Source organism: Monodon monoceros, unplaced genomic scaffold, assembly GCF_005190385.1.
Source record: "Monodon monoceros isolate NGI ecotype Baffin Bay Population unplaced genomic scaffold, NGI_Narwhal_1 Super_Scaffold_13, whole genome shotgun sequence".
Taxonomy (NCBI): domain Eukaryota; kingdom Metazoa; phylum Chordata; class Mammalia; order Artiodactyla; family Monodontidae; genus Monodon; species Monodon monoceros.
In genome coordinates, this window is record NW_021703769.1 from 43,266,648 (window position 1) to 43,293,624 (window position 26,977).

The 26,977-nt window shown below is 48.3% G+C and overlaps 2 protein-coding genes across 3 annotated transcripts in view; one reads left to right on the forward strand and one right to left on the reverse strand.

Annotated features, from left to right (window-relative positions):
- Positions 1 to 2,498: 2,498 nt before the first annotated feature.
- Positions 2,499 to 5,759, reverse strand: CSTL1 (cystatin like 1). The gene is made up of 3 exons (XM_029219638.1): positions 5,544 to 5,759; positions 3,238 to 3,351; positions 2,499 to 2,582 (listed from the first exon to the last, which is right to left on the reverse strand). Exons 1-3 carry the CDS (start codon positions 5,757 to 5,759, stop codon positions 2,499 to 2,501), a joined length of 414 nt encoding a protein of 137 aa, XP_029075471.1.
- Positions 5,760 to 18,248: 12,489 nt separating this feature from the next.
- NAPB (NSF attachment protein beta) overlaps positions 18,249 to 26,977 on the forward strand; it is a 39,772-nt gene continuing 31,043 nt past the window's right edge. For both annotated transcript variants that reach the window (XM_029221746.1, XM_029221745.1), the window contains exon 1: positions 18,249 to 18,396. In XM_029221746.1, coding sequence (XP_029077579.1) covers positions 18,299 to 18,396 — 98 coding nt within the window. In that variant the 5' untranslated portion in view covers positions 18,249 to 18,298. The remainder of the gene's footprint in view (positions 18,397 to 26,977) is intronic.

A 26,977-nucleotide genomic window follows, 5' to 3' on the forward strand; every position in this document is an offset into this window, starting at 1 on the left:
GATCTATCCAAGTTGGTTCATGCATCAGTAGTGTGTGCCTTTCAATTGCTTAGTGGCATTCCATGGCATCCTCTGTACCACGGTTAACTATTTACCCATTGTAGGTGTGTTAGTTGTTTTCAAGTTTGGGGCTATTACAAGTGAAGCTTCTACGTACAAGCCTGGAAGGTTCACGTGTGGACCTAAGTTTTCGTTTCTCTAGGTTAAATGCCCAGGAATGCAATTGCTGACCTGTACGCTGAAGTATATTTTAGGATTTTTTTTTAAAGAAACTGTCAAACTTTTCCAGAGTAGATGTATCGTAATGTTCGCCTCTATCCCTGGTGATAGTCTTTGCCCTGAGGTCAACTTCATCTGATATTAATATAGGCTCTCCTGCTTTCAAATAATGTTCGCATAATATAACCTTCATTTTTTTACTTCCGACCTACCTGTATTGTTATATCTAAAGTAAGTTTCTTGTAGACAGCACACAGTTGGGTCACTTTTTTAACCCACTATATCACTATCTTTTAATTGGCTTGTTTAGACAATGTACATGTGGTTTGTACATACCATGCATGACATTATTAACATGTCAGGGCTTACGTCTATTTTACTATTTGTTCTCCGTTCTCTCTGCTCTTTTTTTTTTTTTTTTTTTTTGCGGTACGCGGGCCTCTCACTGTTGTGGCCTCTCCCGTTGCGGAGCACAGGCTCCGGACGCGCAGGCTCAGCGGCCACGGCTCACGGGCCCAGCCGCTCAGCGGCATGTGGGATCTTCCCGGACCGGGACACGAACCCGTGTCCCCTGCATCGGCAGGCGGACTCTCAACCACTGCGCCACCAGGGAAGCCCTCTGCTTTTTATTTGTGTTTTCTTTATTCTCCCTGTGAGTTTCTTGAACACTTTTTTAAGAATTCCCCTTGCACGGATCTATACTGTTTTTGAGTGTATCTCTGCATAGCCTTTTTAGTGGTTGCCTAGATATTACACTATGTACATATAATTTGGTCTACTGGTGTCAGTATTCTACCAGTTTGAGAGAAAGTTTACCTTCCTTTACATTCCATTTCTAGAAGTTCAGCCAATAGGCCAGCCTCGGCTGGGATGTTAGGATCTGGACAGAGTTTCCTTTGGAGGCTCCTGGCCTGTGATGTGGGGATAAGCTGCCACTTTATAGGGCTGTCAAGTAAGGTAGCGAGGGCAGCAGGCAGCACCAGACCCCCAGGCAGCCCCCAGTGACGTCAGATTTGCAAAACCAGATGCTTCCAGCTTCCCTCGTTTTTGCACAAGAATTTTACCACCTTTAACCCTTCACCTCCATCCTCTGCTCTGCCTCAGGCCCCTCTGGCAAATGTGAGTTTCTGGTTTGTGTGTTTACTCTTCCCCTCAGGAAACACTCTCTCGAGTTGCCAGCGTGACTGATGGTGGGACTGCTCCCTGGGGAGGAGGCCAGCTGGTCTGGGGGCACATCTCAGCCCACAGCCACTCCCTGGGTGTGGTCCAGGGCACACCTTCTCTGCTTGACTGTGAGTCACATGACGGAAGACACCGTGGGCCTCACTCCACCAGCAGTGAGCCCATGAGCGGCTCGAGAACTCTGTCAGGAAGACCATCCCACGGCCAGCCCAAGACACAGGGTCCTTGGAAAGGCCTGCTTGCAAAGTCGGCCTTGGCTGGAGTCTGGGAACTAGGATGGTAAACCATTCCCGATATAAAACTTTCCCTAAGTGATAAGAGGGCCTCACTAGGTCTACAATGTTTATACAAACAATGGGATTTATGCTGAGCACCTGCTTTCTTTCCAGAAATCTGAAATTTCGGTACATGCTGGGCAGAGGCTGCCTATGTGAGCAGCTCCAGTGAAATCCTGGGGCACTGAGTCCCTGGGGAGTTTCCCTGGCACACACTTTATCTAATTCCTGGAGGAATGAGGCATGTCCTGTGCGGCTGCCCCCGGAGGGGACCCTGGTTTCGGGGACTTCTCCCCACGAGCCTCTTCCCTTGGTTGATTTGGTCCTGTATCCTTCACTGTAAAATTCACAGCCCTGAGTACGACTGTACACCTGCCAGGTCCTGGGAATCCTCCTAGTGAATTCCTGAGCCAGGGGGTGGGCGTGGGGACCCCTGACACACTCACAAAGACAGGTGTCAGTCACAGAGCTGTACGTGCGTGGGACAGAACCTGGGCCCTCCAAGCTCAGGCCAGAGTCAAGATGTGCCTGACTCGTGAAAAGCCTCAGAGATGTGGGCTGGAGGTAGAAACTAAGGGATGAGCTTCCCCCGAAGGATTAACAACCTTCTGCTCCACCCACATCAGCCGCCTGAAGACCACTGACTACGGGCGTGAGTGTGTGAGTGCACACGTGTGAGGTTTGGGTGGCTGTGAGTGTGCATGCACGCGTGAGCGTGTACCGAGATCCTGATGAGGGATTCAAGGGCCTTTCAGATTCTACAATGCAAAGCACACAGCACGACCGTCCAACGTTTCTTCAAGGACCGTTGCACATATGCACCTAGGCATCCAGACAGGAGTTGTTCCACAGCTGGTAATGGTTCATCCAGGGCACGGTATATACCAGAAAATCACAAATGAAACTCTATGGAAGGAGAAAGAAAACGGACAATCAGCTTTCAGGGAAATATTTTTTTTGAAGGCAACAAAAATTCCTGCCTCCACCACCAGCCCCTGCCTGGGGAGTCTGGACCCGGGCTGACATGTGGGCAAGGCCAGATCTACTCACTGCACATGCTGGGGGTGAGAGGGTCAGCTGAGCCAGCACAGGAATGTCACCCTGGGCCCCCCCGCCCAGTCCTCCTGCACCTGCCAGCTTGCAGGAGGTGCTGCCAGGAGGGACCAGAAGGAGGACATAGGTTGGAAGGCAAGGAGGTGACTGGACAACCCACAGGGACCCAGCGGTGCAGCCCAGACAGAGCAAGGTCCTCAAGGAAGGTAAAGCCGCTTCCACCTAAGGGCCGAGGAGTGTGCCAGGTGGGTGAGGCATCCAGCAGCCGGGAGGCCTGGGGCCAGGGCTGTGCCAGTGCAGGGCGGGGAGACACCCAGTCAGAGGGCTTCCCTTCCCCCTCTCCCAGCCCCAGGCGCCACCGGTGGCATCAGGCAGCCCTGGGGCTGCGTCCTTGCTCTGTCCCAGCCACACGGCTGCCAGAGCTTCCGACATCCTGTCCATGTTTCCTTGTAAAACGTTTATTACCCCCTTGACCGGAGAGCCTTCTCAGACAGCTGCCGGCACACACCTTCTGCAGCTTCTTCTTGCTCTGAATGGGGCACCAGGAGTTGTTCGTGCTGCTCCTCTTGCACTTGGTCCGGCTAATTTTCACGGTGACTAGGTACTCCACGCCTGTCGTCAGCTACCAAGAAGCAAAGGCTATTAGATTCGTTTGTTTGTTTTTGAAATATTTATTTTGGCTGCGCCAGGTCTTAGTTGTGGCACATGGGATCTTTAGTTGTGTCATGTGGACTCAGTTGTGGCATGCACCCGGGATCTAGTTCCCTGACCAGGGATCGAACCTGGGACCCCTGCATTGGGAGCACAGAGTCTTACCTACCGATCACCAGGGAAGTCCCAAAGGGCTGTTAGTTTTGACTCCAAGCATTGCTGATGCTCCCCAGGAGGAGCTGGGTTGGAGAGTGAAGTCCCAGGAGCCTCTGTCCCCATTCCCTCCTCCCCTCCTGGCTGGAGAATGCCCAGTGGTCCCCGGTCAGCGCCCAGCATGTGCAGAGCCCGGTCCCTGCTCTGCACCGGCTCCACTGCTGCAGCCTCAGGTGGCTTCTCACCTGTCTCCCTCGCATCCTTGGGACCAGGGAGGCAGCTTGGCTGCAGCCCCATCGTACCCCCTAGTCTGCATAACGGTCCTCAGAATGCATGGATGGAGCCTCATCGGTTCCCTGGGCTCTGCCTGTGTCCTCTTCCTCCCTCCCCACTGCCTTGTCCCAAAGTCAGTGGTCAAACCAGTGAGAAGGCTGGGCACTCTCTGGGGTGGTCTCCGGGAGGACAGCCCCCCAGAAAACCTCAGGGCAGAGCAGCAGGGGAAGGGGCCTGGGGCAGGACCACCGCCCTGGTCCCAGCAGCCACTGGCAGGACCTCAGGATGCAGGGCTTCTGGCTCTCCATCGAAGGACGGCTGTATCCACCTTGCAGGGCTGGTGCCAAGAGGTTTCACACTGACCCTCAGCACACCCCGCATGTGTGAAGAAATTAAAACACTGGTGGCAAATTTAACTAACATTTCAGAGTGCACAGTGTTTTCTTATTCATTGTTAGGCTCGTTAGTTAAATAATAATAGGAATAATCATGATGATACAAATGTTTTCACAGGTGCCGCTTCACTCTTATTCTGCCCACTTTGCAGGTCAGGAAACTGAGGCCTGGAGAGTATGGATGGTGCTTGACCAAGACTCCACGATTAGGAGGAGCTGGGTGTCAAACCCAGAAGGGGGACCAGAAGCCCAGCAGAGACGGCCACCGCATCCCCTCCCTGCCCTCTGTGAGGTACAGATGGACACAATCACGTGGCAGCAGGCGATCGTCACCCAGCTACCCAGGGGTGCACTCGCTCTGTCCACTAATCCAGCTGTATGACATCAAAAGTTTGCTTATAAACAATGATTTCTGTTAACTGTTAGTGACAACGGACCAACTCCACATGACTGGCCTCCTTGGGTTCCAGCTTCACCCCAAAGACTGATGGGGGAGAAAATGCCAACTTGGGCAGAATTTGGTGGATGGCCGCCACCTTGTGGCCATGTCACCTCAATGTCCTTGGCGCCGCGAGCCGCCGTCTTGCAGCAAGAGTGTGTGACTCAGGCAGACAGGCTGCTGTCCACGCCCTGTGAGGCCCCTTAGTGTCACACTAGCACTGCCCGCCTGCCCTGCCCCACCCTGGCTGGTTTCTGTGTTCCTGCCATCCCTCTCTCTGGCCAGAACCCTTTTCTCCTAGTCAGTTTTTTTTCCAAATCCAGTTAATTGAACAAAGATGCATTATTGCCTCTTTCCTAACTCATATAGTTTACTATCTAAACTTGAGGGCAGGTTGGACCAACAAAAGTGGTTTTTTAACAACTTTTCTTTCCTCTATTATCCTTCAATTGATGTATTTCAGAGAAACTTTATATGTAAAACAAAATGAGAGATGACGTGTACCTCCAGGTTCCTACAGGACCCTGCTAGAGGTCCTCTGTGTCATTCCAGCTTTCTGAAGGACACGGCTAGAACATCGAGACTCAGAGTTTACAACCCTGGACATGGAAAAACTATCGCTGAGGGGAACCTACAGAGAACACTTATGTTTTGCCAAACGAGAGGAATAATAAAGGAGACGAGACCATTCTCATTTGCTGTCCTTCTGGCAAATTTCTGAATGAAAGTGATTCTTCCCACGGAAGAGCAGCTGAGGAGCTCGGGGACATTTCCGTTCAAATGAGAGTAACCTCGGTGCTCAGGCAGCTCTGGGTCTGAACGACCCTGCTCCCAGGAAGGCGCCCCCTGGTCCTCTCTGGGAGACACACCTGTGCCCACGAGGACCTGCTCACCCGCTCTCACCTGCACCTGGCTTCGGAGCAGCTGGTCCACGCGGAACAGGTAGGAGTCATCGCTGTTGCTGTTGTACGTCTCCATGAAGAAGGCGACGGTGGAGTTCACGTTCTTCGGGCTCGTGGACTCCTGGAAGCCGCTCCACTGTTGCAATTGACCCAGCCTGGCCACCAGGGCCAGGGCCACCAGCAACAGCAGAGGGTTCCCCCAGGGTCCAGCTCCCATCTCCGTGGCCTCAGAAGCCTCCTCTCCACCGGGCCTTCCAGGTAGAAAGGTGCCAGCCTCGTCCACTCACCCTCTCTCCCCGCAGCCGTCGCCACGCAGGCTTCCCCAGGAGATGCCCGCCTGCCATAAAACAGAGACTGAGGCCCCAACCCCTTCCTTCAGGTCCTGCGCATGACTCGAGCGGAGGACCCGCCGGGGAAGTCTTCCCGCGCGGCTGCCCAACCTGCCGTCAGCTCGTTCAGCTTTCTTGCCCCTTGGGTTCTTCAGTGACTGAGGCAAGTGTGATTTCTAAACACCCACCAAGGCTGGCAAGACCCTCTCGTTACCTTCACACCCAGTGAGGACAAAAGCCCCCAGAACAGACCCCACAAGCAAGAAGAGCTGGTGTATCAGACAGAGAAGGCCCATCTGTGGGACTCGGGGAAGGCCATGGAGAAGGTAATGTTTGAACTGGGATGCAAGGAATCAGGGACACTGAACAGGATACATTCCACATTACCTACAGTGGGTTCCGGCCGTCCAGCCCGGCCATCCACTCTTCCGTACTTCCTCTAGACACTGGATCTCTGCCACCCACTCGCCACAGAGTTCAGCCTGCTGGATCCCACTGTGCCTGCACCCCAGCACTAGCTCTTACCATCTTGGTGTGACCCCAGTGGAGCTTTGTGAGGTAACCCCAGCCTCTCTGTGAGGGAAGAATGAGCTGTGGGCCTTATTCAGAGATTAATCCTGCAGACCCCTGAAGGTTAGGTGTTGCCCATATAGGGAAGGGAAATGTCCTCTCCCCTCTTTGGGTCTCTGGCTAAGCCTAAGACTTGAACTGACAGAAGGCAGTTGAACAGGAGACAAGTATACAAACTTTACTGGCTTTGACATGTATGTGGGAGACTTCACAAGAGAATGAAGACCCAGAGGAGTGACCAGAACAGGGAGCTTTCATACTTTGTAGATAGGGACACAATAAATCTGTGAAGTTGCCAAGACAAAGGGGTTGGGCTCGGGGTGCCCAGTGGGGAAGGGGTAACAAGTTAGTTTAAGCAGGCTCCTTGGCCCTGCCTCCCCGTCTCTGGTTACCAGGACATCCTCTATCTTCATGTGCAGAGAGGGGACCTTTCACTCGGGACATTTATCTCCTGCTTCAGGGAAGAAGGGCCAGTGGGAGGTCAGAGTGACCTTCCTGCTTCTGCCACTTTTTCAGACTCCTCCAGCTTAAGACAGTCCATAAGCCAAGGTGCCATATTTGGGGGTAGCATGTCCTGAACCCCATCACCTGCACCCAGAAGCCTGTAAGAGCTCCCTATTTTTAAGACACTCATTAAGGTGGGATCTTGAATGGGGTTCTGCTCCAGAAAGAGAACATTAGTGGGACAATTGATGAAATGTGGATAAAGTCTGTAGATTAATAGCATAATAAGAGAAAATGGGACTCTGGTGATTTCCATGGAATGAGAGGAAAATATAGACCCTGGCTATGTCTGTAGAATAAAACTAAAAGAAGCCTTGTCGTGTCACTCCCGGAGTTCTTGGGCTCGTGGCAGTGTCACTCCAATCCGTGCCTCCATCTTCACATGGCTTCCCCTGCCTCCCTTGGTCTCAAATCTGTCTCATCTTTCTCCTATAAGAACATAAGTCTTGGGGCTTCCCTGGTGGCACAGTGGTTAAGAATCCGCCTGCCAATGCAGGGGACACAGGTTCGAGCCCCGGTCCGGGAAGATCCCACCTGCCACGGAGCAACCAAGCCTGCGTGCCACAACTACTGAGCCCGCACTCTAGAGCCCGTGAGCCACAACGACTGAGCCTGCCTGCCACAACTACTGAAGCCCACGTGCCTGGAGCCTGTGCTCCGCAATGAGAGAAGCCACTGAAATGAGAAGCTCACGCACCGCAATGAAGAGTAGCCCCCGCTTGCCACAACTAGAGAAAGCCCACGCAGCAATGAAGACCCAATGCAGCCATAAATAAATAAATAAATTATATATATATAAAAAAAGAACATCAGTCTTATATAATCTCATCTTAACATCCTTCACTTCATTAGATCTGTAAAGACTCTGTATCCAAGTCAGTTCCCATTCACAGGTACTAGGGGTCAGGACATGGCCATATATTTGGGGGGTAACACGCTTCTACCCACTGAAGCGCCCATGGTATAAGAAGAAAATTAAGAGCACAGGGTCATGTGTATTCGTTTCTGTGCCTACTATAACACAGCGCCACCAACTTGATGCCTTAAAACTATTGGGCTCCCCTGGTTGCGCAGTGGTTGGGGGTCCGCCTGCCGATGCAGGGGACGCGGGTTCGTGCCCTGGTCCGGGAGGATCCCATGTGCCGCAGGCTGGGCCCATGAGCCATGGCCGCTGGGCCTGCGCGTCCGGAGCCTGTGCTCCGCAACAGGAGAGGCCATGGCGGTTAGAGGCCCGCGTACCGCAAAAAAAATAAAAAATAGAAACAACAACAAAAACAAAAAACTATAGAAGTGTATTCTCTTGCAGTTCTGGAGGCCAGAAGTCTGAAGTCATTTTCACTGGACCAGAATCAAGGTGCCGGCGGGGCCTGTCCTCCCCCAGAGGCTCCAGGGGAGAATCTGTTCCCTGGCTCCTCCAGCTTCTGGGGGCTGCCAGGGTCCTTGGCTCGTGGCCTCATCACGCCAATCTCTGCCCCTGTGGTCACGTGGCCTGCCTGCTCCTGTCTGCCTCCCTCTTAATGAGGATAGAGGGGAGACCCTCAGAGCCTGACTGGAGAATCCAGGATGTCTGCCCACCTCAAGATCTGGAGCTTCGTCACTTCTGCAAAGTCCTTCTTTACCATTTAAGAATATGTTCACAGGTTCCTGGGGTTAGGATGTGAATACCTTGTGGAGGGACGTTATTTAGCCTATCACACTACGACTAGGGGAAAATCGGAGGCTGATTATATCCATGGAACAAGGGGAGGACAGGGGCCCTGGTCACGTCCCAGGAAAGGGAAGACTAGCGGCTGGACGACATCCATGGGGCAGAGATGAATCAGGCAGCAGTGCTGCGTCCATGAATCAGAGGGAAAATACAGAGGACGGATTGTTTCCATAGTTGAGGGGGAGACTGGGGCCTTGGTCATGTCCACGGTAGAAGGGGAAACAGGGGCTTGGTTAAGATCATGGAATAAGGGAAGATAGCTGGAACACGCTGCGGGGGACGGCAACAACTTAATGTCCATAAAATAAAGGGAAACCGTGGGCCTGTCATGTCCACGAAACACGGTGGGAATAGGGGCCTCTGTCCACAAATTAAGAGAAAAATATTGAGACTGATAAAATCCATAGAAAGGGAGAGTATGAGGCCTGATTGCTTCATGGAGTCATGGGACAGTGGAGCCCTTGGTGTCCAGCAGTGAGAAGAAAAGGGAAGACACGGCTATGTCCGGGGAACCCACGGCCTGGGCAAGTCCATGAAGTCAGAGGAAGTGGCCTGATCACATCCATTAACAGGGCAAACAGGGAACCTGGGCATACCCATGGGATTAGGAAAAGGAGGGTCTCTGGACGTTTCTACGGGAAAGGGGAAAAACGGTATAAAGGAAAAACTCAGCTTTCCACCTGTGTAGGAAAAACCCATTTCTCCCCGACTATGTCTTTGTTTCCCATGAATCTCCTTTATTACTCCCACTAAACACACCTTCTGACACTTCTGGTTCCCAAATAGGTGGGTGTTTTCCCCACAATGAGCAACTCCCTGTGACACTGCCTGGATGTCCTACAATTCAACTCCATTCCGACACCATCTACCTGGAGACGGCATCAGACCCCACAGGGTAAGGGTTCAGGCCTGCAAGATGCCTCCCGCCCCACACTTCTAGGACACTTCTAGGGCCTGCACAGATCACCCTGGTCAAAACCTCTGCTCGTCATGTTACGCTCTGACTAGACATCTGAAGTGGGGTGCCATTGCTCCCCAAAGTTGGGGGGGGACCTGGAGGTCATGTAGCAGGTGGGAACCCATGCCCTAGGGTGCCCGGCATGCTCCAGGACAGGTAGCCAGGTACAGCATCCCCTGCCCAGCCAGGCTGGGTCCAGACATCCGGCTGGTCAGTGGTCAGTCTGGTCTCACTGTGTGTCCTGGGCTGCTGTGAAGGGGGGCGCTGCCCAGCAGGGGCCAAGGTGGGGCAGCCTCGCCACTGTGGCTCGGCCATTGCTTTACCTCCTGAGCCTCTTTCCGGGCCTGTAAAATTGGTGTCATAGGAAGCTGGCTGTGAAAGTTAAATGATAAAAGGTACAGAAGTGCCAGCATGGTGCCTGGGGCAGGGCTTCAGCTGTTTTAATAAGAAGGAGGTGAGGCAGGTGGACTGGCCCTGGGCTTCTGGCCATTCCCTCCCTCCATCCCTCTGCCACTGCCGGCCTGGGCCTGGGACACGGGTCACAGTGTCACACTCTCTTAGGGACCTGCGTCTGCTCCCAAGCCTCTTCTCCTCTATCTGCGGGAACAACTGAGCCCTTGCAAACAGCAGGCTGGCTTCCTCTGGGCTCTTCTCTCCACTGTCTTTCCGTTTTGTTTTGTTTGTGTTTGTGTTTGATAAGCTCCTCCTTTTCCCCTAAATAGTCCTGATCTGGCCTGGCTGCTGACCTGGATGTAACCCAGGCAGGATGCCAATCTATTTGAGGCTCACCCTGCCACCAGAAGCCCTTCAAAGAGAGCCCAGCAAGGAGCAGCCCCGGGATGGAGGGGTGGCTGCCTCGCACGCTCCCGGCAGAGGCTGCAGGGGACACTGCCAGCCGCCAGCGGCAGCCCTGATCCCTGCGCTGTAGCAGCAGGACGTGGCTGACCCTGGCTGGAGAGGCCTGCTGGTCCCGGGGAGCAGGCCAGCAGCATAAAGCCAGCCGTGACGAGGCGGAGCTCCAGATGGCTTGAAGCTGGCACCACCTCCAAAGGCCCAGAGGACGTTTGCTTTTTCCAGACTAGGACAGCTGAGAAACCATGGGACTCAGAAGGTCACAGGGGCTGGCATTCTGTCTCCATGGGACTTCTACGTGGGGACCGAGGGTGGCAGGTTTGTCACACGCCGTTGTCCTTTGTCACATTGCTTTTCTGCAGACGGTGTCCATAATCCTGCAATGTTGGTTTACCAGTTCCTAAGCAGGCTACTCCACTTAAACAGCCATCAGGCCCCATCCTGAAAGCAAAGAAAAGGCACCCAGGCCCCGCAGGCCTCTGGCTACTTCCCTGCTGTCTTTCTGGTTTTCTATGAACAAACCACTGTCCTCCTGAGGCAATGAGCAGCAAAAGCTGAAGAGGACCCAGACTTTGCTGTAACCTTCAGTCCTTCAAGTCCTTTGCCCATGTTTTCTATTTGGTTGTTGGTCTTCCATTGATTTGTAGAATTTCTTTACCCTTAATAATAATTATCTGAGGGCAAATGTGCTGCAAATATCTTTTACTGGGTTGTGGTTTTGTCTTTTCGTTGGAGTCAAAGTTGGTGAAAATAAATCTTTAATCTTAAGGGAGTGAATGTATCGATTTTTTCTCTTACGGTTTGCAGTTTTGATGTCTATTTAGGAAATCAAGGTCATAAAGCTTCTTTCCTGTATTTTCACTTAAAACTTCTTAAAGAAGTTTAGCATTTCACATTTATGTCCATAACCATCAAGATTTTTTGGCATGGTGTGTTTGCTAATGTTTGTTTAAAATTTTTGTGTTCGTGTTCCTAAGTGAGACTGGCCTAAAATTGTCCTTTCTCACACTGACCTTTTCTGGTCTGGGTTTCAAGGTTATACTGTCTTCAGACAATGAGTTGGGGAGTGTGTCTGTCAGGGTCCCAGTAGTAAATAGGATACACTAGCAATAGGAGGGCTTATTTATGGGGTTATCTACAATGCTGCAGGGGCAAGGGAGCCCAGGGCATAGGGCCATCATTTGCTACGGGATGAGGGGAGCCTCAGCTGGCCACCTGGTCAGGGGATGTCCCTTACCTTCTGCCCTCTACCACAGGCTGGGCACCTTTTTGGCCAGACACAACAGGAAGTCAGAGGTCAGGGCCCCATTGATGGAGTCCGTACAGGTCAGCACCACAGGACAGACATCTCATAGATGGGTGGTGAGTGGAGCTGGGAGCAATGTGATCTGACACAGGGAGACTTCTCTGTCTTAATTCTCAGGAAGAGTTGCTAGATTTTTACTTTATCCATTTCTTTTAAGGAGTGGGAAAGAGAGATTCCCTGATCTGACTTCATTTCATTGTCTTTACCAAATACCCTCCTAATGTAGTCGATTCTCATCATTCGAGGTAGTTCCGCTCTGTAAAGTCAGCACAAATCCCTAAATTAACAAAGACCGAACCATCGCCATCCCAGGGCAACATAGGTTTGCTTCCCGTGAGTGTCTGGTCACCCATCAGTATGTCACCATCTTGTATATGAAATATATTGTTTTATTTGACATCTCGTTGACTCATTAACAGGGACTCACAGCCAACAGCCCTGTAACTCGTGCCTCAACAAAGCTTATCCAACAGACGTGTTTCCTCTGGAGGGCATGGCCCGCCTTTTCCCCTGAGGACGCTAGATAGCACTTCAGCACCATGCCCGGGGGCCAGTTTAAATAGCAAAATCGCCAACAGAAAGTACCAAATGTGAAAAACGTGGCACTAAATAGACTACGAGAAGGACAGTCATTTACAACATGAGACCAGCATGTGGGCTCATCCTCGTGTGCATCGAGCACGCCAGTATCTTCTGCTCTGCACACGTCTGCAAATGACCGCAAACGTGCCCTGGGTGTTGATTTTGGTTACAAATAAATGTTAGGGAATAGGCACAGTTGCAGGCACAGAATCCGTGGACAACAAACATCACCAGTGTTTCCCGATGTCACCAGTACAGAGGGGCGGAGTGTGAAGAGCGGCCGGCACCACACCCTAGAGAAGCTGAGTCCATGTGACCGCTGCTGGGAAAACCCTTCTTGCATTTTGGGATGGTCCTGAGCGTTTTGGTAATAGCCAAATGTGACAAAACCCAACTATGCCACAATGGGGAACGGATATGTTAAATTCAGTGCAGTGAACTATTACCCATGAGCAATCAATTAAAAAGACTTGTAGCAATGTAGAAAATGCTTCTTTCCTAAACAAAATACAAATATACACCCTAATAATTCCTGCATATTTGTAGGTTTGAAAGATAAAGATTTTAAATATTTATTTTATTTATTTTTTTAACTCTTAGAGTATAGTTGAGTAATAATGTCATGATAGTTTCAGGTGTACAGCAAAGTGATTTAGTTATATATTTTCCCATTTAGGTTGTTACATAATATCGAACAGAGGTCCCTGTGCTATACGGTAGGTCCTTGTTGGTCATCCATTTTAAATATAGCAGTGTAAAAGATAAAGATTTGACAGGAAAACATATTTGTGAAAAAGAAAGTCTCAGGTAGGTAGAAATATGGGTGAAAATCTTTTTCCTAAAATTTCCTTTATTGTAGCATTAAATAATAATGTGAAAGGAGGGACTTCCCTGGTGGTCCAGTGGTTAAGACTGCACTCCCAACGCAGGGGTCACGGGTTCAATCCCTGGTCAGGGAACTAAGACTCTGCAGCCAAATAAATAAATATTAAAATAAACAAATTCCATTTAAAAAATAATGTGAAAGGATATCAGAACAGTCCAGGAAATAAACTATTTTTTCCCTTTAAGTCATTGTGCCTGTAGCTCAGAACCATACTTTGAAAAGAATTATATTAAGCCGAGAGAAAAGAGAGGTCTTTGAACATACCATATGAATAAAAGTTGTGTCATCTTTATTTTTATGCCTATTTGCCATATTTAAAAGCATCACGTTAATTTCGAAACACGTTTTAGAGTTTCATATAGATTAATTAGAAGAATAACATTAACAGTACTATTTTTTCATGAGTATTTATTTTAACTTAAGATTTTCTGTTTCCTATAACAGATATTGTGCATTAAATTAATTTTACCTTTTCTAATTCTTTGTTCTAAATTTTATAAAATAATTTCTTAAGGAAATGTTAAATAATATTAACAAAGCTGCCTTTGGGAATATTTCTAGAAATTTTGACATGGTGTGAAATGTCTCAAACATACACATACCCAAATGTTGTTTCGAAAAGTAAAAACAATTGTAATAAGAAACACAGATCCAATGATTCCTCTGAAGCTCCCCATTCAATTGCTCTTGCGTTTTGCAAGTCCTTGAGGAAAATGAAAAGAACCACTGGAAATAAAGTAATTAAATTGTATCCTTAATGCTGCAAAAAGTACAGAAGCCCAACCTCATCAACAAGAATGGAGAATATTCCTTGTCCTGAATTTGTTACTTTGATGCTTTTGGATGAAGGGCCTTCTGGAATGGCTTCCTTTTTCCCTCTTTCTAAAGGGGAGCAGTGGATGGGGCCTGGCTTTGACTGGCTGCCAATGAGCCACTCATGCTGCAGATGGAAGCGAGGCCGAGATGTCCTTGGAGGAGGCAGCTGAAGACGGGGCAGAGCCTCTCAGGGCTCCAGGGCCCTTGGAGGAAAGGGCGGCTCCCAGCTTGGGGGCTCCTGGTTCCCAGCTTTGCCAGCACAACCAGAGGGGACCAGGGTGGGGACTGGCTCCCTGGAACTTAACTGTGGAGGTTTTAACATGTCTGCAGAGCCTTTGAGACCCTCCCCTTGAACACAGGTGAGTGATTTCCTTCCGGGAAATGGAAGTGATGTCTGGAAACTTTGGAGACTAGGTTAAAGGTGATGGGGCTGCTGCCTGGGTGCCGGCCCCCAGCACCTTTGGCTCTTTGGCCGCCACGTGAGTCCAGAGAGAGCCTGCGAGGGGCCACATGAGTCTTCCCACCCCCGGCACCAGGAGAGTGGGAAGAGTCAACCCCAGCTCCAGCTACACCCTCACTGAGAGACCCCGAGTGAGACGCCAGGCATCCCAGGCAGCGCCTCGACCACGGGGGGTGACAGTGACATATGGCTGTTGTGGTTTTATACCACGTTGGAAGTGGGAACCAGAGCCCTGCGTCTGCAGTGGCCCACAGGTGAGAAGCTCGGCTGATGAGCTTGCAATGAGCGTGGGGGCCGGAGCGCACCTACTGGTCCTCAGCGCACACTCTCCCTGTCCGGGCTGGTGTCCTCCCAGAAGCAGACCTTGAGACAAGGGTTGTAGTGAGAGCAGTTTGTGGGGCGGTGACACCACTAGGCAGCGCCAGTAGGGGTGTGGGGACAGGGCGGGGAAGGAAGCCAATGCAGGGCGCCGAACAAGCTACCTTCTCCTTTTGGCAACAGGGGCTCATTCCCACTCCCTCGGGGGAGAGTAGAACATTCCTCAACTGTCCGACCAGAGGGGTATTTATCCTCCAACTTCTAACAGTCATTGATTGAGGGCTGCTCCCAAGGAGGCAAAGGGGCGTGAATTCCCCTGTTCATGAAGTTAATTACCTCCCCCTTGCCTCCCGCAGCATCCAATCAGAGCAGGCTGGAAGGCCAGAGAGAACCGTCAGGAGAATTGCAGGTGCTGGCAGTCGGGAGCAGCAGGGACAGGATGATTAAGTGCTAGTCACCGTCAGAAGTTTCCTACTGACTTTGGAACCAGAGGGTGACACTAGGTGAGCTAGCTGTACCTGGCAGCTGCCGCCTGGCCACTGAGCAGTCAGAGGCACCCTGAGGCAGGCCGCAAGGGCGCCCGCTGCCCCCGCAGGTGCCGGCTCCACACGGGACCCCCATGCTGCAGCCCCTCTGCGAGCACATGCAGACACCACACCTAGATTCCCACGTGGGTCACGTCCTGACCCGCCTTTCCTAGAGCTGCAGCTGTCACAGGGCCTGTGTCTGCCTTTGCAGACCAGCTCTCAGGTGGGTGGGTGGACACGACATTCCATCTACTCCTGTGTGTCCGTCACCTGACCTGCTCACAGGCATAGGCCTGCAGCTTCTGCCTGGTTCCGTCTCGTTCGGGGTGAGGCTCCTCTTTCCCAGCTCCATCTTCTCAGAAGCTCTGAAGCCGTCTTCCTCTTTTCTTCAAAGTGTCCAGAGCTGCCAAAACGCAAGGTATGCACAGGCCGGTGCTGTCCACTAGAACTCTGTACAGTGATAAAACGGCAGCCACTAGCTGCATGTGGCTGCTCAGCGGTTGAAATGTGGTGTGACTGAGGGGTGAAATTTACATTTCATTTCATATTATCTGATCTAAATTTAAGTGGCCACCATCCTGGCTGGCACAGGTGTGGGCCACGGCTCCTTCGGATCTACTCCAGGGCCTCGCCCCCTCCCTGGTCCACTACAGCTCCTCCCTCCTGCTTTGAGGATCCCTCCTCCGACCCTCCGGTCAGTGCTCATTCTGAGAGGTCTGTCCCTCTGCCCTGCTACCTCCCCTCACCCAGCCACCGGGAGAAGAAAACACACACTTGACACAACAATGAAGGTTTGAAGTTTTTTCCCACAGGGGTGTGGTCTGGGGGGAAGGCTGGGAGTGCCCGTGAGAGAGAAGAGACTGAGCGAAATACCCAGAAACATCAAAACTGTCCCGATGTCCCCCTGCCACCCATCACTGCAAGTTCTGGTTTAGAGAAGGCAGTCCATCCTGCCTCCTTCTCCGCTGACTACAGATTTGAGAATCTAGAATTGCATGCTTCAGAATAGTGTTCTTCCTTAAACGCACACTTCCTAGACTCCAGCCCCACGAGATGCCAATACAAAGAGCGAGGAGCTCAGGGATCAGTATCTCTTGAACATCCTTTGGGAACTGCTTTAATCAACACACTCACGCTGCACTTGGAGTTGTCGAGTTGGACCATCCACCAAATCCCTACAGACTGCTCTGCTCCCCGACTGCCCGTGTCCACTTTTTGCAGTTTTTCTCTTTACTCCTGCATTTACTTCCTCTAGTTTCCTGCTTCCTTCTTCACCAATACTGCTCCAGATTAGCTTTCTGAAATTAGAATAATGCATGTAGTAAAAGTTAATAAACTCTGCCTGAGGCTCTGAGGCTTCCTTCCGTCTCTAGAGTGGCTGCACTGTAGGGACTCTGTGACATACTCTTTAGTGACCTTTCTTTTTAGGAGTTTCGCCCTTCTTACCTTGCTCTCTCAGTTCAGGCTTCATTGGCTTAGATGTATTTTGTGTGCCAGTGCCCACAGTGTATTTATTAATAGTTTGAAACTGTCACAAGTTCTCATTTGGCAGCGATTTTCATATTTGCTTCACCACCTCTGCTTTAGCATTACCAAATGTAAATGGCCTAGACTTTGCGTTAAAAAATAACTCCCCCTGTCCTTCCAGGACAGGCCTGGAAATCGTTGGCACAGGGTAGCGTCTATCTACGGATACTTCTCCTAGGAGATTATAAGTTCCTGGCAGGCAGAACTGTGTCCCAGGAGACCCACTCCACACTATGGCCAGCATTATGTAAAGAATAAGAGAGCTCAATGGCTCACATCCATTGAAAAGAACTCAGTCAGTAAAAACAGAGGATTATGCACATATCCCGTATATGCAAGTCTTCTTTAACCAAGGAGGAGGACCGACAGAAAGTTACAATATGCAGAGACTGAAAAACAACTCTGAATTTTTTTTTAAAATAAATTTATTTATTTATTTTTGTCTGCGTTGGGTCTTCTTTGCTGCGCGCGGGCTTTCTCTAGTTGCGGCTCGTGGAGGCTACTCTTCCTTGTGGTGCACGGGCTTCTCATTGCGGTGGCTTCTCTTGTTGCGGAGCATGGGCTCTAGGCGCGGGGGCTCCAGCAGTTGTGGCTCGCGGGCTCGAGAGCACAGGCTCAGTAGTTGTGGTCCACAGGTTTAGATGCTCCACAGCATGTGGGATCTTCCCAGACCAGGGCTTGAACCCGTGTCCCCTGCATTGGCTGAGCAGATTCTTAACCACTGCGCCACCAGGGAAGCCCCAACTCTGAATTTATATTGGGGCAACCGTTTCCCTCTTAAATGCCTTGCTCTGAAGATAAACGTGGCTCCTCCTCCTGCTGGAGCTGGAGGGTGGGTGGGCAGGGCATCGCAAGGTTATTGCAGCTGCGTCCCTGGCCGCCTTACATCACGCTCGCGGAATTCGCGTGCAGTGAAGCTTTCCAGCCTGCTGCCCGCCGTGTCCTCATCCACCCCGTTGTCCCCGCGTCCCCGTCCATCCCCCGGCCACGGTCGTGCTGGGCAGAGACTCCTGATCCAACGTGATGCTTGAGTTTGAGGCGGTCTTCTCTGGAAGACACGGGCTCCTTTCCGTTCCCCACATCCTTAAAAGATTAACGTTCCCCTTCGCAGAGGGCCCTACAGAGGGTCAGGACCCCCGCCTCGAGGCCCCCGACGCCCGCGGACTCTGCGGCCTTCTGGGTATGGTAGTGGACGCCTCGCTCGCTCCCGCCGCAGAGTGCGGCCTGGACTACAACTCCCGACAGGTTGCACGCTGCGCCTCCGCGCCCCGCAGCTGCGAGAGGACGGCCCGGGCGCGGCCTGGACTGCAACTCCCGACAGGCTGCGCGGCCCGCTGCTGCGAGAGGCGCGGGAGGCGCGGGAGGTGCGTCCGACTCGTAGAGAAGGTTGTGGCGGCGGTCTCGGCTGGCGACATGGACAACGCGGGGAAGGAGCGAGAGGCGGTGCAACTGATGGCGGAGGCCGAGAAGCGAGTCAAGGCCTCCCACTCCTTCCTCCGAGGGCTCTTTGGGTGAGCGCCGGACCGCGCGTGCCCTGATCGGGGGTCTCCGTCCCTGGTCGGCGGCCCCCCCCACTTTCCTTGGGGGCCCCCAGAACGCCCCAGGGGCCCTCAACCCTCACACGCCCTCCAGAGATTCCCCTAGGGCCCCTCGGCACCCCCTGGAATCCCCAGAACGCCCCTGGCCCCCCCCCCGCCACGCTCCAGGGACCTCCTAGGACCCCCGGAGTCCCCCACCTGCCCTCCAGGGATCCCCTGGAACCCACATAGCCCTCCCCACGTACCCCCTGGAACCCCACGGCGCTCCAGGGGCCCCCATGCGCCCTCCAGGGATCCCCTATGACCCCCGGAGGCCCCCCCCCCCAACGCGGATGCGGTGTCCCACCAGCCGCGCGGGTGTGCGTGACCCTCGCCGCGGCGGCCACACCGGTTTGTTATTTCGCCACGAGTGAACCCACGCAGCTCGGGAGACCCGTGTGGGCGTGAGGCGCCGGGTCCCGGACCCCCAGCCCCAGCGCCTGGCCCGCGGTCTTTTGGGGGCGTCGGGCTGGCGGTGGGGCCGCGGCAGCCGCATTCCACCACCCGGTGCCCGTGCGCCTTGCGCCAAGTACAGGTTTAATAAATATCCGTGGGAGGAATGAGTACGTTTTCTCAAACTGGTGTCTTTCCTTCCCTGGAGATTGCTGTGATACCCAGGGCCTCCTGTTGGATTAGGGATAACGCAACTCCTCGAAGTCTGCGTCATTTGGGAATCCCGTTCATTTCCTATAATTCTTCTGTGCTCTCCTGGGGAAGGTCTTAAATTCGGATTTCCCAAGAAGCAGAGCCTGCATTGACAGTCCTTGGAAGAATTCTGGTCGGTTGAATATGTGAATGATTCAGCTGTTTAGGATGAGAGAGGCAGAAAGTTCGTGGTGGTTTACTCTTTTTCCTTTTGGAAGTGACAGGTCCTCGGCCAACACCCAGAGCATGTGTTTATTCTGAGAAGGACCGGGGGTCCGTATTTAACTGTTGCATTATTAGACGCAGTTTTATTTCTGTACAAAATCGGTTTGGAATCTGCTAGTCTTGCCACCTTGGTTCTTTTGGTAATACTTTACCGTTGTTGATAATCTCCAGGAAATGCTCATATGCAGGTTTCATGCAGCGCACGTAGTGCAGGGTACAAAGATGCAGAAAGGTAAGGGTTCCTGTCCTCAGAAATCTCTTGGGGCATTTATCCCAGCTGGTTTCTAAATTTCTCATGTGATGTGTGGTCTGCATTGTAGCAGTGAATTATAAATTTGTTCCCCTTTGAAAGTTATGGCAAGACATAAGGAGCACTGCCTAATACTTGATGCTAACACCAAACAATAGCTCCTTTCTCTGGTTGTTCACAAAACAATTACAGTTTATTTATATAAAATTTAATGTCATAGCACCTCACACTGGGAGGTGATCGTAAAGGCACAGCATTTCAAGTCCAGATGTGCTTCCCTGGAAGAGAATCTGTAATTGGCAGAGGAAAAAAGCCGGAGAGCACTTGATGCTTCTCAGGGGCGTGCTCCTTTCTGTGAAGAGGTGTTGCGTTATTGTTTTCGTGAAAGTATGCCAGATCTTGAATCAGTAATCCTTAAGGGATTTTAAAAAGGCCTTTTGTCTTTTTTCTCCTTGGCTTTTGATCACCTGTTTCATTGGCAGGCTGTGCAGGAAGACTTCATCCTCACCATTCATACTCAGTTTGCTTGAAAGTCATTGCATCCTAGGTCTGACCTGGATCCGGCAGCTCAGTTTATTATCCTCGCTTTGGGACCTCGGGCAAGTTCCTTAGCCCCTCTGTGCCTCAGTTTCCTCGGCTATGAAATGAGGGTAAGAGAAGTATATCTCATAGTGAGTGAGGGTTTTGTGAGTATATGCTTGTAAAACATTTAGTCATTGAAGATGGGGATTATGAAATATTAATTAGTGTCTTCATCAAAATTTTCAGGCCCAGTTATTTATCAAGGGAGCAGCCAGACAGATCAAGTGACTTTGCCAGGATTTCAGAGCCAGAGACCTTTTGGACTGTATCATTGGTCTTTTAATGAAATAAAGTATTTGAAAGAGCTTTGCACCATGTAAGGGTTATTTATACTATGGAAGACTGTGTTTTTAGTAATACTTGGCTCCAGAAAAACTTGGGGAAGAGGGTACTCAGAGTTCTGTGAGGTTTAATAGCATTACATAATTCTTTGAAGCCAAAAACCAGGCCTAGTTTCTCTCTCAGTGACAGTGGGAAGACAGATTCTGTATCAGTTTCAGTTGTTCAGAATCTGATGTTACATGTAGCATCACTTGCCCCTGTCATCACCCTTATAAGCTGGGATATATGTTACTCCACCCTACCCCCACCCCCTTAGCCTGAGAATTTTCGCATCTACTTGTTTTCCTTTATTTAAACCACAGTGTAATCTATCTTCATGTCAGGCTCCTTAATTAACAAAACATACCTGCATGAGTATCACCAGTACCACCGAGCCCATCTGTTTAAGAGCTGACAGTGCTTTAAAGGGGGCACGTGATGCTGTTTGGGGCTGTGGCAGCCATCGCAAGGTGCTCAGTGTACTTCACTGCAGATGTTCCACACCACGGACTCATTAACCCAGCTGCAGGTTAAAACCTGTTAGACCTTGGTCCCCTTCACTCAGTGTTGATCCACCACCCACGCTAGTTTTGTGGCAATACTGTATTCTCACTACTGTTCTGTAGCTCTTCCTTTTTTGTTGCTTTCAGTAAAATTAGATGAAAATATGCATTGTGTATTCCCAAGAAAAAGTCAGTCATGCGTTCTTCTGTGTGTAAGGCACAAGTCTAGGCTTGTCTGCAAGATGTCAGTGTTCCTTCCCCGCGTCCCCCTGCAGGAAAGGAGCTGCTGAGGGATGCAGCCATCACAAGAAGACACTGTCGTGGTGGTCTGTCTTTCTGTTTGGCTGCCAGTTAAACAGTGATGTGTTTTTGTAGTTGTGGAATGAAATTAAAACTTATTCTTTTGCTGACCGAGCTTAGTATAGCAAAATTACCACCGAAAGAGTTGTGTTTTGGTTTCATTTGTTTCCAGAGATGAGCTATTGAACTTTGTAGTTAATTTCAAATTTTAATTTAGCATCTTAACTACTGGTATGATGGTTAGCTGACCTGGCTCTGACAGCAAGATAGCTTTGCATTTCTCTTGTTATAGGAGACCACACTGGGTACACTGCCCAGCGCACATGGAGAAAGTGGCTTAAGACAGACCGTGGGAAGATGTCCTGGATGGTTAATGCTTCCTTCTCGTGCTCTTGAATGTTCCCCAGTCTCAAAGCTTATAAGGAGCTGTAAATCTGGCAGTGTTGAAGTAAATTTAATGAAAGGCCCTGTAGGGTTATCTTGAAATAACTATAAGTTTATAATTTCTTAGCTAGTTGTAAAAATTGGGAATATTTCTTAAGCATTATAGGCCATTATCAGTATTCTTCACTTAGCTTTATTTTGTCAAAGACTGTGTTTAAATTTTGCCAAAATATGGTGGGGGCATGTGAAAGCATTTATAAAGTATTTAGGTCTGCCTCAGTTACAGTAGATATTCAAATGCAGATTAAACTTTTAAAAAAAGCATTAAGCTCAGATTTACTCAGAGACAGGTAGTATAGTATAAGAAATATATATGTATATTTACTCTTTATTTCCTATGTAATAAGAAATAGAGGACTTCCCTGGTGGCACAGTGGTGAAGAATCCGCCTGCCAATGCAGGGGACACGGGTTCGAGCCCTGGTCCGGGAAGATCCCACATGCTGCGGAGCAACTAAGCCCATGTGCCACAACTACTGAGCCTGTGCTGTGCTCTAGGGCCCTCAAGTCACAACTACTGAGCCCGCACGCCACAGCTACTGAAGCCCACGCACCTAGAGCCCATGCTCTGCAACAAGAGAAACCACCACAATGAGAAGCCCACACATGCAACGAAGAGTAGCCCCCGCTCGCCGCAATTAGAGAAAGCCTGTGCGCAGCAACAAAGACCCAACACAGCCCAAAAAAAAGAAAAAAATAGAATAGCCTATATATTGAATAATTATATATTATATAAGGTATATTATGTATGAACCATGATAATATATACTATTATATGTAAGAAGACCAAATATAGATTCTAGTTTACTAGCTTGGTGACCCTGGCCAAGTAAATAATATTCGCAGCTTCTGTTTTTTCGGCTTTTGAATGAATGGGCAGAGGGAAAGAATTTACTTGTCAGAGTTGTAAGGATTGAATGAGGTGTCAGAATGCTTATTAAGCTGCAGAGAGCTATATTACTGCTACTTATAATCATTTGGTTTCCTAATTTGAGTGTCAATGTCAAGTTACAGTTTGTATATCAAGTGATAAACTCTCACAAGAATGGCCTTTTTCTGTCTGCCTTTTTGCAGTGTTCACCATATATTTTCTCATTCTTGTGAGCCCTGCGAGGTGCAGAGTCCTTTACAAGAAGTAGGGAGGACTGTGGTGGCCTGTGGCTCTAGGATGTAAGGTCCTGGGCCGTCTGCCTTAGTTGGTGGCTTTGGCCCAGCACCTCCCGCAGCACGTGGCTTTGGCAGGCACGCGTGGACTATGGTGAATGCGGATACAGATGTTGATTTGTTTTCTTGTACACTTTTGTCTAGTTTCAAGAGCAAAGGTAACAAAGAGCAGGGAAGTTCATGTCACTTTCTTCTGTTTTCTTAAATATGTGTTTGTAGTAAATCCATATATGGTAGGAAAATGCAAGGAGTACAGAAGGGTTTCAGTTGAAAAGTAAAATTTTCCCTGAGTCCTCACTCTCCTAAATCTTACTCAGCATAAGTAACCATTTAACTTTCTTTTTGATTCTTTTGATGGTTATTGCCATAAGTCTAAGTAATTTTAGAATACTTCTACTACCAGATTGATTCATTTTAGATAATATTTGTCGACCCTGCCACATAGCTTATGTGGCAGTGCATTTTCTCCTTCATCTCTTAATTTTAGTTAATTCTCAATCTCCAAATATTATCTTTTATATGTAAGTAACATTTAAATTTATAATTCTACTTAAAAATTTTTTCAGCTATTTCCCTATTTCTGTGAGTTATAGAGTGGCCGTGAGTATCATGTCCAAACTGGATATTTTTGAGTTGCCAAGAAAACGGGTATAACCTAGGAGTGTCCCCGCAACCAGGACGGAGGATCATCCTAGTTAAAGGCGACTCTATAATCTGTTTTTATGCTTTCACTTTACATTCATTTGATTAGATGATAAAGGGTAAAACTTCCGTACCTTAAGAATTTTCAGTTAGTGATGCTTGTGAGTGCGCAGTAAGGAGACTTTGAAAATAGAATCTCAGAGTGTTAATCACGTCTGTATTTGAATAGAGCTTATCGTAAGTAATGGTAATTTAATTAAAATCTAACAAAATAATAGATCAGTTCTTTCTTGGGTTAAAATATGTTTTCCACCGTAAGGAAGTATCTTCCAATTCGTTTTTTTTTTTCTTTTTCGCATAGGACCGAAAGGGCAACGTTTATTGTGAGGCGCCATACAAGGAGTCCAGGACAGCCAATGCTCAGAAAGCCTGAACTCCTCCATACAGTTCAGCACAGCCTTTTTATTTATTTTTATTTTTGCTCTGTTGGGTCTTCGTTTCTGTGCGAGGGCTTTCTCTAGTTGTGGCAAGCGGGGGCCACTCTTCATCGTGGTGCGCGGGCCTCTCACTATCGCGGCCTCTCTTGTTGCGAGGCACAGGCTCCAGATGCACAGGCTCAGTAGTTGTCGCTCACGGGCCTAGTTGCCCTGCGGCATGTGGGATCCTCCCAGACCAGGGCTCGAACCCGTGTCCCCTGCATTAGAAGGCAGATTCTCAACCGCTGCGCCACCAGGGAAGCCCCCCAATTCGGTTTTAATGGGTGTTTTCCTTAGGGATTGAATGAGGGCCTTTTCAATAGCTGTCAGGTAAGCGTGACTTTTTTTCTTAGTTATTAGTATATTAACTAATGGATAGCCTCATATTGAACTCTGCTTGCGTCCCTTGAATAACCCCTCTGGATTATAATGTATTATTTTTACTATGGGATTCTGTTTTTAAATATTGTACTTCAAATTCCTTTATTTACAATTCTTTTGTGTATAGTCTTTCTCAGATTGAAGTATTGATGTCACAGGCACGCATGTCACAGGTACTCTCATAAAAAGAATTTGTAAGTTTTTCTTTTTTCCCGTGCTCTGGTCTTTGGATTTTTAAATAGAATCCTCTTACAGTGAAATCATCTTGGGCTTTTTGGTGGGTATTTCTTTGATAACTTTCTCTTTTTTCCCTCTGGAATTTATGATGTTTAAACTTTCTATCTCTGCTGAGCAGTTTTGGTAAATTGTATTTTACAAGGAAATTATTCATTTCATCCAAGTTTTAAAATTTATTTGCAGAGTTGTGCAAAGTAGTCTTTTATGACTTTTAAAATGTTATTGCAGCAGTTTTTTCCCTCTTTTTACTTCTTACTTATGTGTTAGGGCTTGTCCCCGTTTTGTCTTGATTCTTTTTCTTTAAACAACTGATATTTTGACTTATGAGTTTTACTAGTTTCCTGTTTTCTACCTTATTAATTTCTCTTTTGCCTTTAGTACCTTCTTTTGTTTTTTTCCCTTGGCTTTTTTGGGGGGTGAGGGGTGGTATTTAATTCATTATTTCTATTTTATTTCTATTTTATTTATATTAAATATTCATGGATGAATTTTCCTTTATAACTGTATTACTGTTTTAATTGCATCCCATAGATACTGATATATAGTGTTTTTATTTTAATTTGTTTCATCTTTGACCCAGGAGTTCTTTGAGGGTTTTGTACCAGGTAGAAGGGCCTTTTTTGTATCTTATTAATTTCTAGCTTTATTTCATTATGATCAGAGAACGTACTGAGGTTATCTTTGCCACCTAATGTGTGATTGGTGTTCATGAGTGGTCCATGTGCCCTTAAGAAGCAGTGGGTTTTCTCTTTTCAGAATGTATGACTTGCTAGAGATCCCTGAGATCTGGTTACTGATTATGTTGTCTAGGTCTTTCATGTCTATATTTTTTGTCCACTTCACCTGTTTTGGACTAAAAGGTTATATTAATATCTCCTTTTATGAGTGTATTTCTGTCTTCTTGGATCTATTGTAATTTTTTTAATTCTTTTTTTATTGTAACATACACATAACATTTACCATAATAACCATTTTTAAGTGTAGAGTTCAGTAGTATTAAATTACATTCATATTGTCGTGCAGCCATCACCACCATCCCATAACTCTTGTCGTCTTGTAAAACTGAAGCTCTATACCCATTAATAACTACCCATTCTCTGCTCCCCCAGCCCCTGGAAACCACCGTGTACTTTCTTCATGATTTCAGCTATGCTGACTACTTCATATAAGTGGAATCATACAGTATTTGTGTTTTTGTGATTGGCTTATTTCACCTAGCGTAATGTCCTCAAGATTCATCCATATTGTAGCATATTTCAGAATTTATTTCCTTTATAAGGCTGAATAATCTATCGTATGTATATACCACATTTTGCTAATCCATTCATTCACTAATGGACACTAGGGTTGCCTCCACATTTTAGCTATTGTGAATAATGCTGCTATGAACATGATTGTACAAATATCTCTTCAAGACCCTGCTTTTCATTCTCTTGGGTATATACCCCAAAATGAAATTGCTGGATTATATGGTAATTCTACTTTTAATTTTTTGAGGAACTGCTATACTGTTTTTCCACAGTAGCTGTACCATTTTACGTTCCCACCAACAATGCACACAGGTTCTAATTTCTGAACATGCTTGCCAGCATTTGTTGTTTTCTGTTTTTTTTTTTTTTTTAAATAATGGCCATTCTAACAGGTGTGAGATGATATCTCATTGTGGCTTTGATTTGCATTTCCCTAATGATTAGTGATGTTGAGCATCTTTTCATATGCCTATTGGCCATTCATATATCTTCTTTGGAGAAATGTCTATTCAAGTCCTTTGCACATTTTTGAATTGGTTAGTTTTTTTTGTTATTGTTGAGTTTTAGGAGTTCTCTTTATATTCTGGATATTAATCCCTTATCAGGTATGTGATTTGCAGGTATTTTCTCCCATTCTGTATGGTGCCTTTTTACTCTGTGAATACTGTCTGTGATGCATAAATTTTTTAAAATTTTCATGAAATGCAATTTGTCTATTTTTCTTTTCTAACCTGTGCCTTTAGTGTCATCATATCCAAGATATCATTGACAAATCCAGTGTCATGAAGCTTTTGCTGTTTTCTTCTAAGATTTTTTTGTTGTTTTAAGTATCACATTTAGGTCCTTGATCCATTTTGAGTTAATTTTTGTATAAGGTGGTAGGTAAGGGTCCAACTTTATTCTTTTGCAAGTCAGTATCCGGTTTTCCCAGCACCGTTTGTTGTAAAGACTGTCTTTTCCCTGTTGAATATTTTGGCACCCTTGTCAAAAATCATTTGCCCATATATGCAAAGATTTATTCATGCATTCTCTATTCTAGTCCATTGGTCTATATGTCTTTTTGTATGCCTGTATCACATAGTTTTGATTACTGTAG

Excerpts from the sequence above, each read along its gene's own strand:
- CSTL1 (XM_029219638.1), bottom strand. The coding sequence starts at position 5,759 with ATGGGAGCTGGACCCTGGGGGAACCCTCTGCTGTTGCTGGTGGCCCTG. Across the intron at positions 3,352-5,543 it reads TGCTCCGAAGCCAGGTGCAG|CTGACGACAGGCGTGGAGTA; the intron begins GTGAGAGCGGGT and ends GCTTCTTGGTAG. Across the intron at positions 2,583-3,237 it reads GCAAGAAGAAGCTGCAGAAG|AGTTTCATTTGTGATTTTCT; the intron begins GTGTGTGCCGGC and ends CTCCTTCCATAG.